Genomic DNA, 12,476 nt, shown 5'->3' on the forward strand with positions numbered 1-12,476 from the left:
TAGAAAACAGCAATATTGCATCAACAACAATGGGCTTTACAACAGAAAGACATGCAACCTGTGAAACCATAGTATATTTAGAGGAAGATGTAAAATATTGGGACTATAGATTTTTATTGTACAATAGTCAAGTTGTTTTTAAAGAACAAAAACTGCTTTTTTGTAATATCAAAGAAAATATATTGCCCACATTTAAGTTAAACTATTTATGTTTTTCTAACCATAGTAAACACCACAATGGACAGAACACTACAGTATTTACCATTGACTTTTTTAAGGATGTGGCGGAAGAAAAAAGAGGGCACATATAGCAAGTCCTCACCACTGTAGAGGGCACTTTGACACACAGTTTAAGATCCCAAGAAGGTACTTTAACATGTGCTTTTACTCGTGAGGGGGCACTTTAGCACATAATATGTGTTTTGGTTTATAGGAGGGTATTTTACATGCACCTTTAACAGATTTTGACTCCCAAAAAGAAACTTAAGCCCAGGTTTTGGACAAGGCCTATTTTAATGCCAGTTTAAAGGACAACATGAAGTACAGCAGTTAAGCAGTTCCACAACATGCTAAAAAGTAATTTGAGGTAAATAAGCCAAAATGAATTACAAAGCAATTAATATTGAATGATTCAAAAGGGATGAACTATGTTTATTGTACTGCCTGTTGAAAACTGAACATTATTATTCATGATTATGGCCTGTAGGTGTCACTAGTGCAACAGCTACTATGAGTGGTTTTAGGGCGTATGGCTCTGCATTTTATTATATTTTCATATCTTTTTGAAAGTGATCCCTTAAAAATGCATTAAAAAAAGATGATATATTGAATGATCTAAAATAGTAGCAGGAAAACCCACCTGTCTCTCAGAGTGATGATTTATTTACATAGAGGAAACCATAAACCTCTTATTTTGAAAGCTCATGACATTATGCAAACGGTGACATATGAGAAAATGTGGCTGAAAGTCAACAGATGGTGATGAGGGGAAGAGTACTAGTGTGGTAGGAGAGATGAGCAAACAGAAAAAAGCAGAATGTCCTCATCAGTGCACTTGGCATCAGAGCCCCTTACACTGGAGGTCCGTGATTGAGTTTGTAGCCATTTCTTTTTAACCTTCAGACTAATGTTTTGAAAACTTTTGAGGGTCTGCTGGTAATGTCTGGAGGAGCCCTCACTAAGGGACGTCTTCAAAAGGCAATTCAAGAAGAATTTTTCTGGAATGTTGGGGGCCGGCTAGTGACAAAGAATTCCAGTAGACCATCCTTCTGACTATGTTTGCTATGGCAGAAAGGTCTGGAATGTCTGTCACAGTGGTAACCCCCATTGGTAGACATCCTCAGTAAGAGATGCTGTTAAGATGAAGTTGAGCCTGGATGGCTTAGGCAAAACATGTAAAGCCCTGAAGGAAAGTGATTCTAGCAAATTATCCCAGGCCTGTGAAGGGGAAACAGGGCTTACCCAGCACTGTTTTCTGTAGTAGGTGGGGATTTAACAACCATAAATGTAAGACAGTGACAAGAGTAATTTAAGATCTCATTGATCTAGCCATCATGCTTTATCTGGTGAAAGTGGAGACCTGGAACTCAGAGTTGTTTCCCAACTTGTTTATGTCACCTAGGCCGAAGTCACCTATGTAGTCCAAAGGCTCCATGGCGGTAATTCTTCACAGGTGGATTAGATCCACTCCATGTATTTCAGGTATCTAGATCTTGAGGGGCTATATAGGGTGGCATTTCACTTTAACAAAGTGAAAAAAAAAAGAGACACATCTAAGTATCTCCCAGGGACTGTAAGACAGTCTCCAGTTATGATACAGCACGCTTTAAGAGACTATATAAAGAAGAGCTCAGTCAGGACAGGAGGGATTACACTGCAGAGAATGGTCCGTTTCAGGCAGTGCACATCAAACTAAGGATTTTAAAGCCCCATGATGGATGTGCATCATTTTCAAGTCATATCACAATAAGAAAACTCTCTGAGTGAAAGTCTTTTAAAGATAACAAACACAGTCAGATAAAAACGACAGAAGAAAACAGATTGACTGGAAGCTGCTTGCACCAAGAAATAATTCATTGATAATGAAATTTAATTTAATGCATTATTTGCAGCATTTTTCATGTCATGTAAAATGCGGTAAAGTATCTTATAAGTTATTTTAATGATGTCCAGTGTTAATTATCGTAGAATGCTGCTATTAAGTTAAACTTACATTCCAGTCAATGGACGCAAAGAAGCGGTGTTTCTTAATTTCTTCCACTCCCTCTGGTCCAGCACCTGAAAGACATGAATAAAAAATATGTAATTGTCTACAGCATAGAGGAAAACAAACACAGACATTAAAAAAATGCATGTTCATACACCAATTTGTTATACAGATGACAAAATAAGAAAGACCCTCATAACTCACAAAGTCTTTGGAAAAATTTAACAGAGATCAAGGTAGCTATGAACAGGTTCTATACCACCTTAGAGTCTACAATATGTTCATTGCTCGTTTCAGCACAATATGCTAATTTTAAATCAGTTAAATATAAACATGTTTAAAACAATTGTATCACTTTGGTGTTAACAGATCAGTTATGTACAGAGATGTTTGAACAGCAGACCTAGACGGTTGGCAGGATTCCTCTTGAAGAGTGCTCTCAATAAACTCTGTACTTCAGGACTGAGGAACTGTGGCATTCCAAGCTTTGCCCTGGACAGACAGGACACATGTAGGTACAAACTATACTTATACATATTAAAGTCTTATAGTATCCTACAGTAAAGAAAAAAATAAAAACTAAATTAAGACAGTTTCAAACAATGAAAGGGCAAAGGTGTAAAAATTGAGATAGAACAACAGGACATAACATCCAGTGATATAATAGCATGCTATTGCTATGGGCAAATATCTACAGCATAAAAGTCATAATTTTCTATTTTCTCCAGCATTTTTATTGTCATTACACTGTCACAAGTATGGAGCAATGAAATTCACTCCCTGCATTTAACTCATCCCCTTGGGAAACAGTGGGCTGCCATCGTGGGGCGCCCGGGGCGCAGTTTTGGGTTATGGGTCTTTGCTCACGGACCCAGAGTGGCAGTCCGTCAAAGTGGATTTCAAACTCACAACCTCAGGCTTCCAAGCTCTATGCCTTAAGCAATAGGCCACAACTCCCCCTCGTAATGTCAGTACATAGAGATTTCTTTTTACAACAAAACATCAATACAATCGTTCTTCAACTAATTGGAAGTTAGTAGAGATTGACAGATACAGCTTTCTAAGGCTGATGCCAATACCGACTATTTTCATATGACTTCATTTGATTCTTAGAGCTGATATTGCTCTTTCTTCCTCGATCTACATGATACCAGTGACACAGTCATGAAAAAAATGTTAGATATGCCTCAAATCAAACAAAACATTAACTATGGGTAGCTGATAGAGGGAGCAGCAAGGCATGCCCTTCACATGATATAAAGGCATGACTGCCGAATGCACCAATGAATCTGCCAATGCCTGCACGTATCGGCTGTACTGATACAAAAAAATCGGCTGGCTAATGTATCGGTCTATCTCTTTAAGCTGTTCAACATTTTTTTATTTGTTTAAATAGGTAGAAAATATGGTCCTTTATCCTTACTTTAAAATAAGTGCCATTGTTTCTTTCCGATCTTTTCCTTGAAATGGCAGGGTTCCTGTCAGCATTTCAAACTGGAAAACAGAATTTTAAAAGAGTCAGAACAAGTCAACCATCTAATAAAAGGAAGGCTACTGGTGTTTTCTGACTATTATTATGTTTTTCATTTCTTTTTTAAGCTTAATGTTGGCGCAGCCATCGCCACAGCAGCTGATCAGCCGGTATAAGACAGAGGCAATATACAACACAGAGACATGAGATTTCGTTTGGCCTGCATGCAATCATTTTTGTGAGTGAGCTGCTGCCATTTATTGATTGCACACCGGTGTGGAAACCACGCCCACATCCATAAGTGGATAACAGGATCAATTAGGGACACAGATGTCAACTCTTAATTTGACAGGTAAATTCATATTTACAAAGCCTTTAATTTGAAAAGGTTTTCCTGGATATAGTTAGGATCCATAGAGTCATCTTTGTAATAGCAAAGCAGCAGTTACTACCCAAAACTAACCATCCTCAGTGCCTTGTCTAGTGGAAACCATAAACAATTTTTTTGGTGTATGTTTCTTGCAGCAATGATCAAAGAAAAATATCCAGTAGCTATATCATATTATCTGTAATAATAATATGATAACATGATATTTTAAAAAAAATGAATTGAGGCATTTTGGAGAAAGATGCACAACACCCTGAAACAGTTGGGAGACAACATCTTTTGGAAGTTTGCCTCTAACAGCCTTGGTCTAAGCCTGTTGTTCTCTTCTGACAAAGAATAGACACCCAACTCCAGTTTAGAGGCAAAATTCTGTCTCAAAATGAAAGAGACCTTAGAGTATTCTTTAGAAGTTCAAAGACACAACATTGGAAGATGGACAGAGGGTTTGGGGCACAGAAATGCTATGCTATGCACCGCTGTGGTGAAGAGAGAGCTTAGCAACGAGGCAAGTATATCAGTCTGTCTGTAAGTCAGCCTTTACTTATAGTCACAAACATTGTGCAGTTACCCTCAGAAATAGTATTATACACCTAAATTCCAAAAACAACAAAATTAAACTTTTTTATGAATGATGGAGAATATGCCTGAGATGCCTTTTTGGTTTCTTTGGAGTGGTTGCAAAATGATTTTTGACAGGGCAAGATATCTACTGAAAGTTATATATAATGAATGGATGGATGGATGGATGGATGGATGGATGGATGGATGGATGGATGGATGGATGGATGGATGGATGGATGGATGGATGGATAAATGGATGGATGGACAGTTGCATGGATCGATAGTTGGATGGATGGATGGATGGATGGATGGATGAAAATGCCTGTCTGATCTCTGATTACATCATTTAAAACATTAAGTATGATGTTATGTAAGAAAGATGATGAGTCAACAACTGCTCAGTAGCCATTTTACCAGGTGCTTTTTTTAACTCATACTTGAGTAATTTCTTCAATAACTGCTTTCTAATTTTACTTGACTAATACTTGACTAACTGTTAGTCGTGCGACTTGTTTTTGGCTAGTCTACGCACCTCTGATTATAACTTAAATCTCAGGTCACAAAAGTAAAAAAAAGTTCACCTTAATTTTTATTATTTAGCTTAAATGAAGAGTTCTCACCATCAGGACCCCAAAGGACCACCAGTCAGCACTTTGTGTGTGTCCTCTCCTGTTTACAACCTCAGGAGCCATATATTCAATGGTTCCACAGAAGGAGTAGGCTCTTTTATCATGGTCAATGGCTTCTTTACTCAGTCCAAAGTCTGAACAGGAACATGGAGACTGAGTGAGTGAAGACTGGACAGAAATCAGACAAAGAAAATGCTGTTTGCAGCTAGTTATTCTGACCTGTGATCTTTATGTGTCCCTCTTCATCCAGGAGAATACTGACAGAAAAGACAAGCAATGTTAGAAATGATCCTAAAAGGATTTAGATATATAGAATTTTATCAAAAAATAGTCTTAATGTTGTAGTACTTTTCAGGTTTAAGGTCTCTGTAGATTATCCCCAGACTGTGTAGATGATCCAAGGCCAGAGCCAACTCTGCAAGGTAAAACTTCACATCCTCCTCTGTAAACATTACCTGGACAAATATAGGGATGCAGATTTAGTAACAGTTCACAAAATCTCAAATTAGACATGTCGCTCATAACCTATAGTGGTAAAAACAGTGAATTACTCAGACATCAGAAGGTTTTCCTGGTAACAAATCACTACACGGGTTTGTTCTTTTATTCATCTCTAAGAGAAGTATCTAAAAAAAAAAAGGTTATAGAAGCTGCATACTTAACCCCAAATGACTTCTAAATGATGCAAAAACTGAATAGAGTTTAGCTTCAACATAGATCCAAATGGTTTTTTTTTTTTCTGACCTCCTTGGACAGACGAGTGAAGAGGTCTCCTCCTCTGAGGAAATCCAGGATCAAATAGAGCTTCCCTTCAGTCTGAAAAGCTGCACACATACAGAGATATGCACGTTTCATAAAACATAATTACTTTGCAGTATTTTGACAAAAGTCAGTATTTGATGGATTAAAAAAACTGAACAAACCTAAATAAATACTAAAAATATTTTCTATAGCATTTTGTAAACTGACTAGTTAGCATCAATAAATGGTAAATTGACTGTACTTATGTAGTGCTTTTTCAAGTCATAGGACTCCAAAGTGCTTTACACTATATTTAGTCATTAACCCACTCATGCACAAACTGATATTGCATGATGGGGCTCACTGACAGTGTGCCACTTGCCCAAGAATACAACTACAGAGAAAGCCAAAGCTGGGTTGTGACCTGGTAAACTTCCGGTGTGAGGCAAACTCCTGATGCCGCTGTTGCCCCCACTGAACTCAAACTTGAACCATATATATATATATATATATATATATATTTGAAGGTTGAAGAATGAAGTACTGTCCTCCAGTTACAAAGCAGATGATGTGTCTGCACTGTTTTAACATTGAAGGACACAGCTGCATGTCAGTTAGTTTCCATAGCAATGCAGCATCTGTCCAATTTTGGTTAAACATTTCTGTTTGGATAGATGTAAGTGTGTTTAGGTAAATACATTTACATCCTTGTCTTACTGTGCATGGGAACTTTGTTTTGACATCAATGATTTTACTTTAATTTCTTTGCTCTATTTTAAATTTACAACACCTAGACTCATAAAACATGACCTACATAGTTCTACCCTAACAGAAGAACATTTCAGCTCCTGTGTTTGTTTTCTGTACCACCAATTTAATTTTTGAAAAGTCATTTAATATCTATGTTAATGGTTTTCTTTGCATTTTGATTACATTCAAACTGGTCCAACTAAAATCTGCAAGTCTGCAACACCCGGATTCTTCAGACTTAGACCGCATTGTTCTACACTACCATGAGAATCTTTCAAACCCAGTTTGTGATTTGCAAATCCTTGCATCATATTTGTGGAAATTCCTTGTATTAATTGCCTGTCAGCAATCATTTCTTGCTTAAAGTATCTAGACATATTTTACATTTATTCAACTATCTAACATGATATAAAATTTGTTGTTAGATTTGTGTCTAAATTTGTCTTTTGTATCTACTGGGAGAACTTTCTTTCTTTAATCACAATTATTATTTTTTTTATTTTGTTACATTTCACCAACAGTTTGAACACTTAGTCCATCATTTCATCCAACATGCTTCTTAATAGTATGCTTCCCTATGCTTCTTCGGTCCTTGTATTTTTAAAATATCGTCATTTTCAACATTTCAAAAACTATTTCGAATAACCAGTATTTTTAAGGTAACTTTAGCTTGTGAAGAACCTTTTTCTACCTTTCTGTCAGCCTCTCTCTATTTCCCCTTAGTTTGCTTCTCATGGTCTGTCTTGCCTGTAGTGTTTGTGAAATAACTCCGGCTTGTAGAGCTATTTAAGTTTACACTTTCTTAAGTTGTTGATCAACACTTGTGCATTCATTTCCAACTGGTAAACCGATTCTTGATGTTTCAGCAACTTTCCAAACACCTAGTTCTTCATTTAATACCATATCCTACCTTTATTTATTACATTTCTGCATTACTTTTGGGCAAAATCACCTTGTTAAGCCTTTTAAAGTTGATAGTATTTCTCTTTAACCCAATGCGATAACAGCTTTCTTCTTCTAATATTTCTGCTATTTATTCTGATTTAATAGATCTCAGCAGGTTGTTTGTTGTCAACTTCGACTTGATTCTGCTATCTTTCAGGAACAGCATCAAGCTTTTCTGTTTTTTAATAATTCAGAAAACTTTTTAGTAATTCACAACATTTTGGCCATGTTTCTGCTGTTAGCTTCAGCTTGTTTCCTCTATTTTTTGGTTTAAGACAAGGTATGAAGCATTTCTGTTTTCTGATACATCATACTATTTCAGCAAATTTTTTCCTTTCAAGTTCAACTTGTTTCTGCTAGCTTACAGCTTCAGTGTACAGCATTTCAACTCCATTTTTACAGGAAGTGGAACTTTTGCAATCTTTGTTTAGTTTTCAATGGAAAGGTTGCAGTTGATTTGGGCAAAAATGTATAAAACTTATTTTGAACAAATGCAAAAAACATAAGACTAAAGAAGAAATATTTCCAACTTACCATAGTGGAGTTTAACAATAAATGGGTGATTAACCTCTGCCAGAATATCTCTTTCCATCTTTGATCGCACTCTGTCCCGCACTAAAAAAAGAAGATGTCATTAACTGAAGAGCAACTTTCTAAAAATACTTTAATATCCAATGACTAATGCCAAAAAATTTTTAAAAGTAAGGATCTAAAATTACAAAAACATAATGTTAACATTAGAGAGCTTAACAATAGAGCTGTAAAACAATATTTGAACCACATAATAATACATTTCTACTATTTTTGAAGTATTGGGGGGTATAGAGGGTAAATCTTTCAAATGTAAAAGAATGAGGTAAATTATAATGAAATAGTCTCCTTGAATTGTAATGTTTAGAAAAGGTTCTCAGATGCATACAGATATCAATTCCATTCACTTTATCTTATCTTATCTTTGTCAAAAGTTTAATAAGTTAAATCTAAATTGTAATACTTACATTTTTCTGCATTTGTTGCTGACCATTGTAAGTGCCAGGTATTACCTTAACTGGCATAATGTGCTATTAAATTCTGGCAATGCAGATTCACACTATAACTAAGCATGTGTCTCCTTTAGGGACGAGGCAGCGATTCTTCCAATTCCAGAGGTGTGTGTAAAGAGGATTAAATCTTGTACAAACGCTCTAGATTAGCACATGACATCTAAACCTGCTTTCCTCTAGTTTATGGTAATCCCACCAGATGGAAAAAAAAATGTTTCTCTGAGTAAAGAGTACAAACTAACCTGTTTTACTCCAAATCCCTTGAATGTAGGGCATATGAAGTCAGAAATCTGACAACCACAGGATGTTTACACGCAAAGCCTATTTTAATTTCAGTATATTAGCATTTGCATCCATAAGAGAGGTTTTTTGCATTGCAAAGCATCAAATATATCTTTATCTAACTATTCTTCTACAAAATTAATGTCTGAGGGGTTGCTGTAGATGCATGTGCAAAGGATAAGAAAATCTCGTCTTTTTGTTTCTTTTATATTTTACTTTTACCTAATAGTTTGCATTTGATTGAATCACCTTTTAGAGTAGCTTTTTTCAGGACCTTCATGGCATAGAGCTGTCCTCTGTCCACTCCTCTGATCTTTCTAACCAGGAACACCTAGAAATAAGTAACACATGTTAAGTAGAACCAACGAAGTTTAGTCATATTGTTCCTTAAAATGATTAAAAATTAAAAACCATAACCGATGGATAAAGCAACTTTTGTGAAATGTCAGAATGGTAATTAAAATAGAATCTCCATAAGCTTACTATTTGTAAGTTGCAAGCTTAAAGTACATTTCATTTACCATCCTATTTCAATTACATTCCTGTTAGGGCTGCATTGGAGCTGCAACCGGGAGCCAAAGGAGAGCAGCACACTGAGCCATGTAAGCAGGCAATCCAGGCCACACTGAGTTCCGACCTCAATTGTCTGCTAGCAAGCTTTGTAAACAACATCCGCTTGCCAGTGATTGCCAGGGATGAATGTCTGGCCAACGCAGACCTCTAATCAACAAGTCAGTGTGTGTGCTTACTTTATTTAAATGAGCTTAGTGGTCTATGAAGCTGTTGTGAAGACAGCTAATCTACAGATAATTGTAAATAGAAAGCTTATTATTAGCAGACCACTTTGTGGAAAATAACAAACACATTCAAACTCCAGCTAAAAATAACCTGTCAGCTCTTGCCCTTTGACCTGTATATTTAAACAGGTTCCTAGAATTTCACTGTTTTGTCTCTGGAATATAGTATAAATTAGAAATATATGGAGTGACGCTGAATAATAAGTCCATGCGTTTGTTACTTCAAGGCTGGACTATTCTAATTTTTTCTTATTAGGAAGTCCACACATTGTAGTTAAAGTCCTTAAACAAAAGAGTTCTGATGAAACTTAAAGCTGCAGTCTGTTACATTAGAGAAGAGAGCAGACTTCGACTGAAAATTTGAAGAAAAACAGGTTTCACGCCACTCCCCCACCCTCTCTGCTTCACTCATGCCCCACCTCCAAGCTCCACCCCTCTCACAGCATCTGCTCGGCTACCGCATGCGACCAGAAGCGTCCAAGCAGCGTACGCGGCATGGAGTGTGAACCGGTAAGAGCGATAACACTCACCTCCAAGCAGCTAGATATAAGATGCTGGTTATACCAAAGTTACAAAGCGCAGGTTCAGCGGTGAGAGGGAGGGGGCGGGATTCAGCGTGTGTGAGCTGTGATTGACACTCCATCAGACGCTCCTCTGGCTGTGATTGGTTGTTTTGTCTCGTCCCGAAATATTCTTTCCAGATTGAAATACAGGCAGTAGGCGGGACCAATTGAAGCAGTTTTTTTCACAGGTTACATATCACATGTACTGCTGTCTGGGCATAGGGACAGTTTTAGCCAATATGACAAAAAAGTGATTTTTAAAAACTAACAGACTGCAGCTTTAAAAGGAGAGATCAGATATCCTTCTGCTTTAGTTTCTCTTAGATTGATTCCTGCTAAACTAAGCATAAACATTTCCTTTTTGATAAAGCTTATTGTTAGAGGGATTTAAGTTAACTTATATCTCTATAGTTATGTTGCTTTAGGTTTAGGCCACTAGAGGACATAGGGAAAACATTTCATCATTCTGTGTTCTTCTACTGCTAGTCTCCAGTTCTGCATTATTAGTTAGTTAGTTAGTCCGACTCCTATAGTTCTCTCTGCTTTTTCCTGTCATAGAAGCTGCATCTGTCCTGGAGCTCTGTTGAACTGTGACACCATTCTGGAGAGAATCATCAGCTGGGCAGTTGCCATCAACAACTTCCATAGAGCCCTGTTTCTCTCCTAGATGAACTATGGGCTCAGCTTTTACCCTGACTACCTGTACGTGCCCTCTTTCATTCTTTTTGTTAAACTGGTTCAGAGCTCATCTGCTTACTGAAACTGCTTCTTTTCTAAACATAGCCACCCATGCTTCCATATTCCATTTGTGTCTGACTTTGTTTTGTTGAACCCGCAGCAGTTCAAGAAGGCTAAGAGGACCAAGCCTAGCAAAGTATAATAAATAAAGTATAATAAATAAAGTATAATAAATAAAGTGAGCCCCAAAATTGAGGAGTGGTTGCAGCAGATCCCTGGAAATACATCAGACATTCGGTCCAGATAAGAGTAGTTCTAGGAACAGCAATGATACTGCTCAGAACCCTCAAGCTCCCAGGCCTCTGATAGAGGACCCGAGCTTGGAGAAAAAAAGGGAGACCATGCGTGGTGGGTGAGGAAGAGTTGTATATATATATATATATATATATATATATATATATATATATATATATATATATATATATACACTATATTGCCAAAAGTATTTGCTCACCTGCCTTGACTCACATATGAGCTTAAGTGACATCCCGTTCCTAATCCATAGGGTTCAATATGACGTCGGTCCACCCTTTGCAGCTAGAACAGCTTCAACTCTTCTGGGAAGGCTGTCCACAAGGTTTAGGAGTGTGTTTATGGGAATTTTTGACCATTCTTCCAGAAGCGCATTTGTGAGGTCGCACACTGATGTTGGACGAGAAGGCCTGGCTCTCAGTCTCCGCTCTAATTCATCCCAAAGGTGTTCTATCGGGTTGAGGTCAGGACTCTGTGCAGGCCAGTCAAGTTCATCCACACCAGACTCTGTCATCCATGTCTTTATGGACCTTGCTTTGTGCACTGGTGCACAGTCATGTTGGAAGAGGAAGGGGCCAGCTCCAAACTGTTCCCACAAAGTTGGGAGCATGGAATTGTCCAAAATGTCTTGGTATGCTGAAGCATTCAGAGTTCCTTTCACTGGAACTAAGGGGCCAAGCCCAGCTCCTGAAAAACAACCCCACACCATAATCCCCCCTCCACCAAACTTTACACTTGGCACAATGCAGTCAGACAAGTACCGTTCTCCTGGCAACCGCCAAACCCAGACCCGTCCATCAGATTGCCAGATGGAGAAGCGCGATTCGTCACTCCAGAGAACGCGTCTCCACTGCTCTAGAGTCCAGTGGCGGCGTGCTTTACACCACCGCATCCGACGCTTTGCATTGCACTTGGTGATGTATGGCTTGGATGCAGCTGCTCGACCATGGAAACCCATTCCATGAAGCTCTCTGCGCACTGTTCTTGAGCTAATCTGAAGGCCACATGAAGTTTGGAGGTCTGTAGTGATTGACTCTGCAGAAAGTTGGCGACCTCTTCGCACTATGCGCGTCAGCATCCGCTGACCCCGCTCCGTCAGTTTACGTGGCC

General features: G+C 37.9%; 1 protein-coding gene across 1 annotated transcript in view; it reads right to left on the bottom strand.

Annotated features, from left to right (window-relative positions):
* Positions 1 to 12,476, bottom strand: part of LOC119797613 (ribosomal protein S6 kinase alpha-2-like) — a 30,684-nt gene that overhangs the window by 8,030 nt on the left and 10,178 nt on the right. The window contains exons 3-11 of the mRNA XM_038306763.1: positions 9,266 to 9,347; positions 8,226 to 8,306; positions 6,000 to 6,079; positions 5,604 to 5,710; positions 5,475 to 5,512; positions 5,247 to 5,389; positions 3,630 to 3,700; positions 2,610 to 2,698; positions 2,213 to 2,277 (exon numbers count right to left, since the gene is read on the bottom strand). Coding sequence (XP_038162691.1) covers positions 2,213 to 2,277; positions 2,610 to 2,698; positions 3,630 to 3,700; positions 5,247 to 5,389; positions 5,475 to 5,512; positions 5,604 to 5,710; positions 6,000 to 6,079; positions 8,226 to 8,306; positions 9,266 to 9,347 — 756 coding nt within the window. The remainder of the gene's footprint in view (positions 1 to 2,212; positions 2,278 to 2,609; positions 2,699 to 3,629; positions 3,701 to 5,246; positions 5,390 to 5,474; positions 5,513 to 5,603; positions 5,711 to 5,999; positions 6,080 to 8,225; positions 8,307 to 9,265; positions 9,348 to 12,476) is intronic.

This window comes from Cyprinodon tularosa, unplaced genomic scaffold, assembly GCF_016077235.1.
Source record: "Cyprinodon tularosa strain WSP-4 unplaced genomic scaffold, ASM1607723v1 ctg59, whole genome shotgun sequence".
Classification (NCBI taxonomy): Eukaryota; Metazoa; Chordata; class Actinopteri; order Cyprinodontiformes; family Cyprinodontidae; genus Cyprinodon; species Cyprinodon tularosa.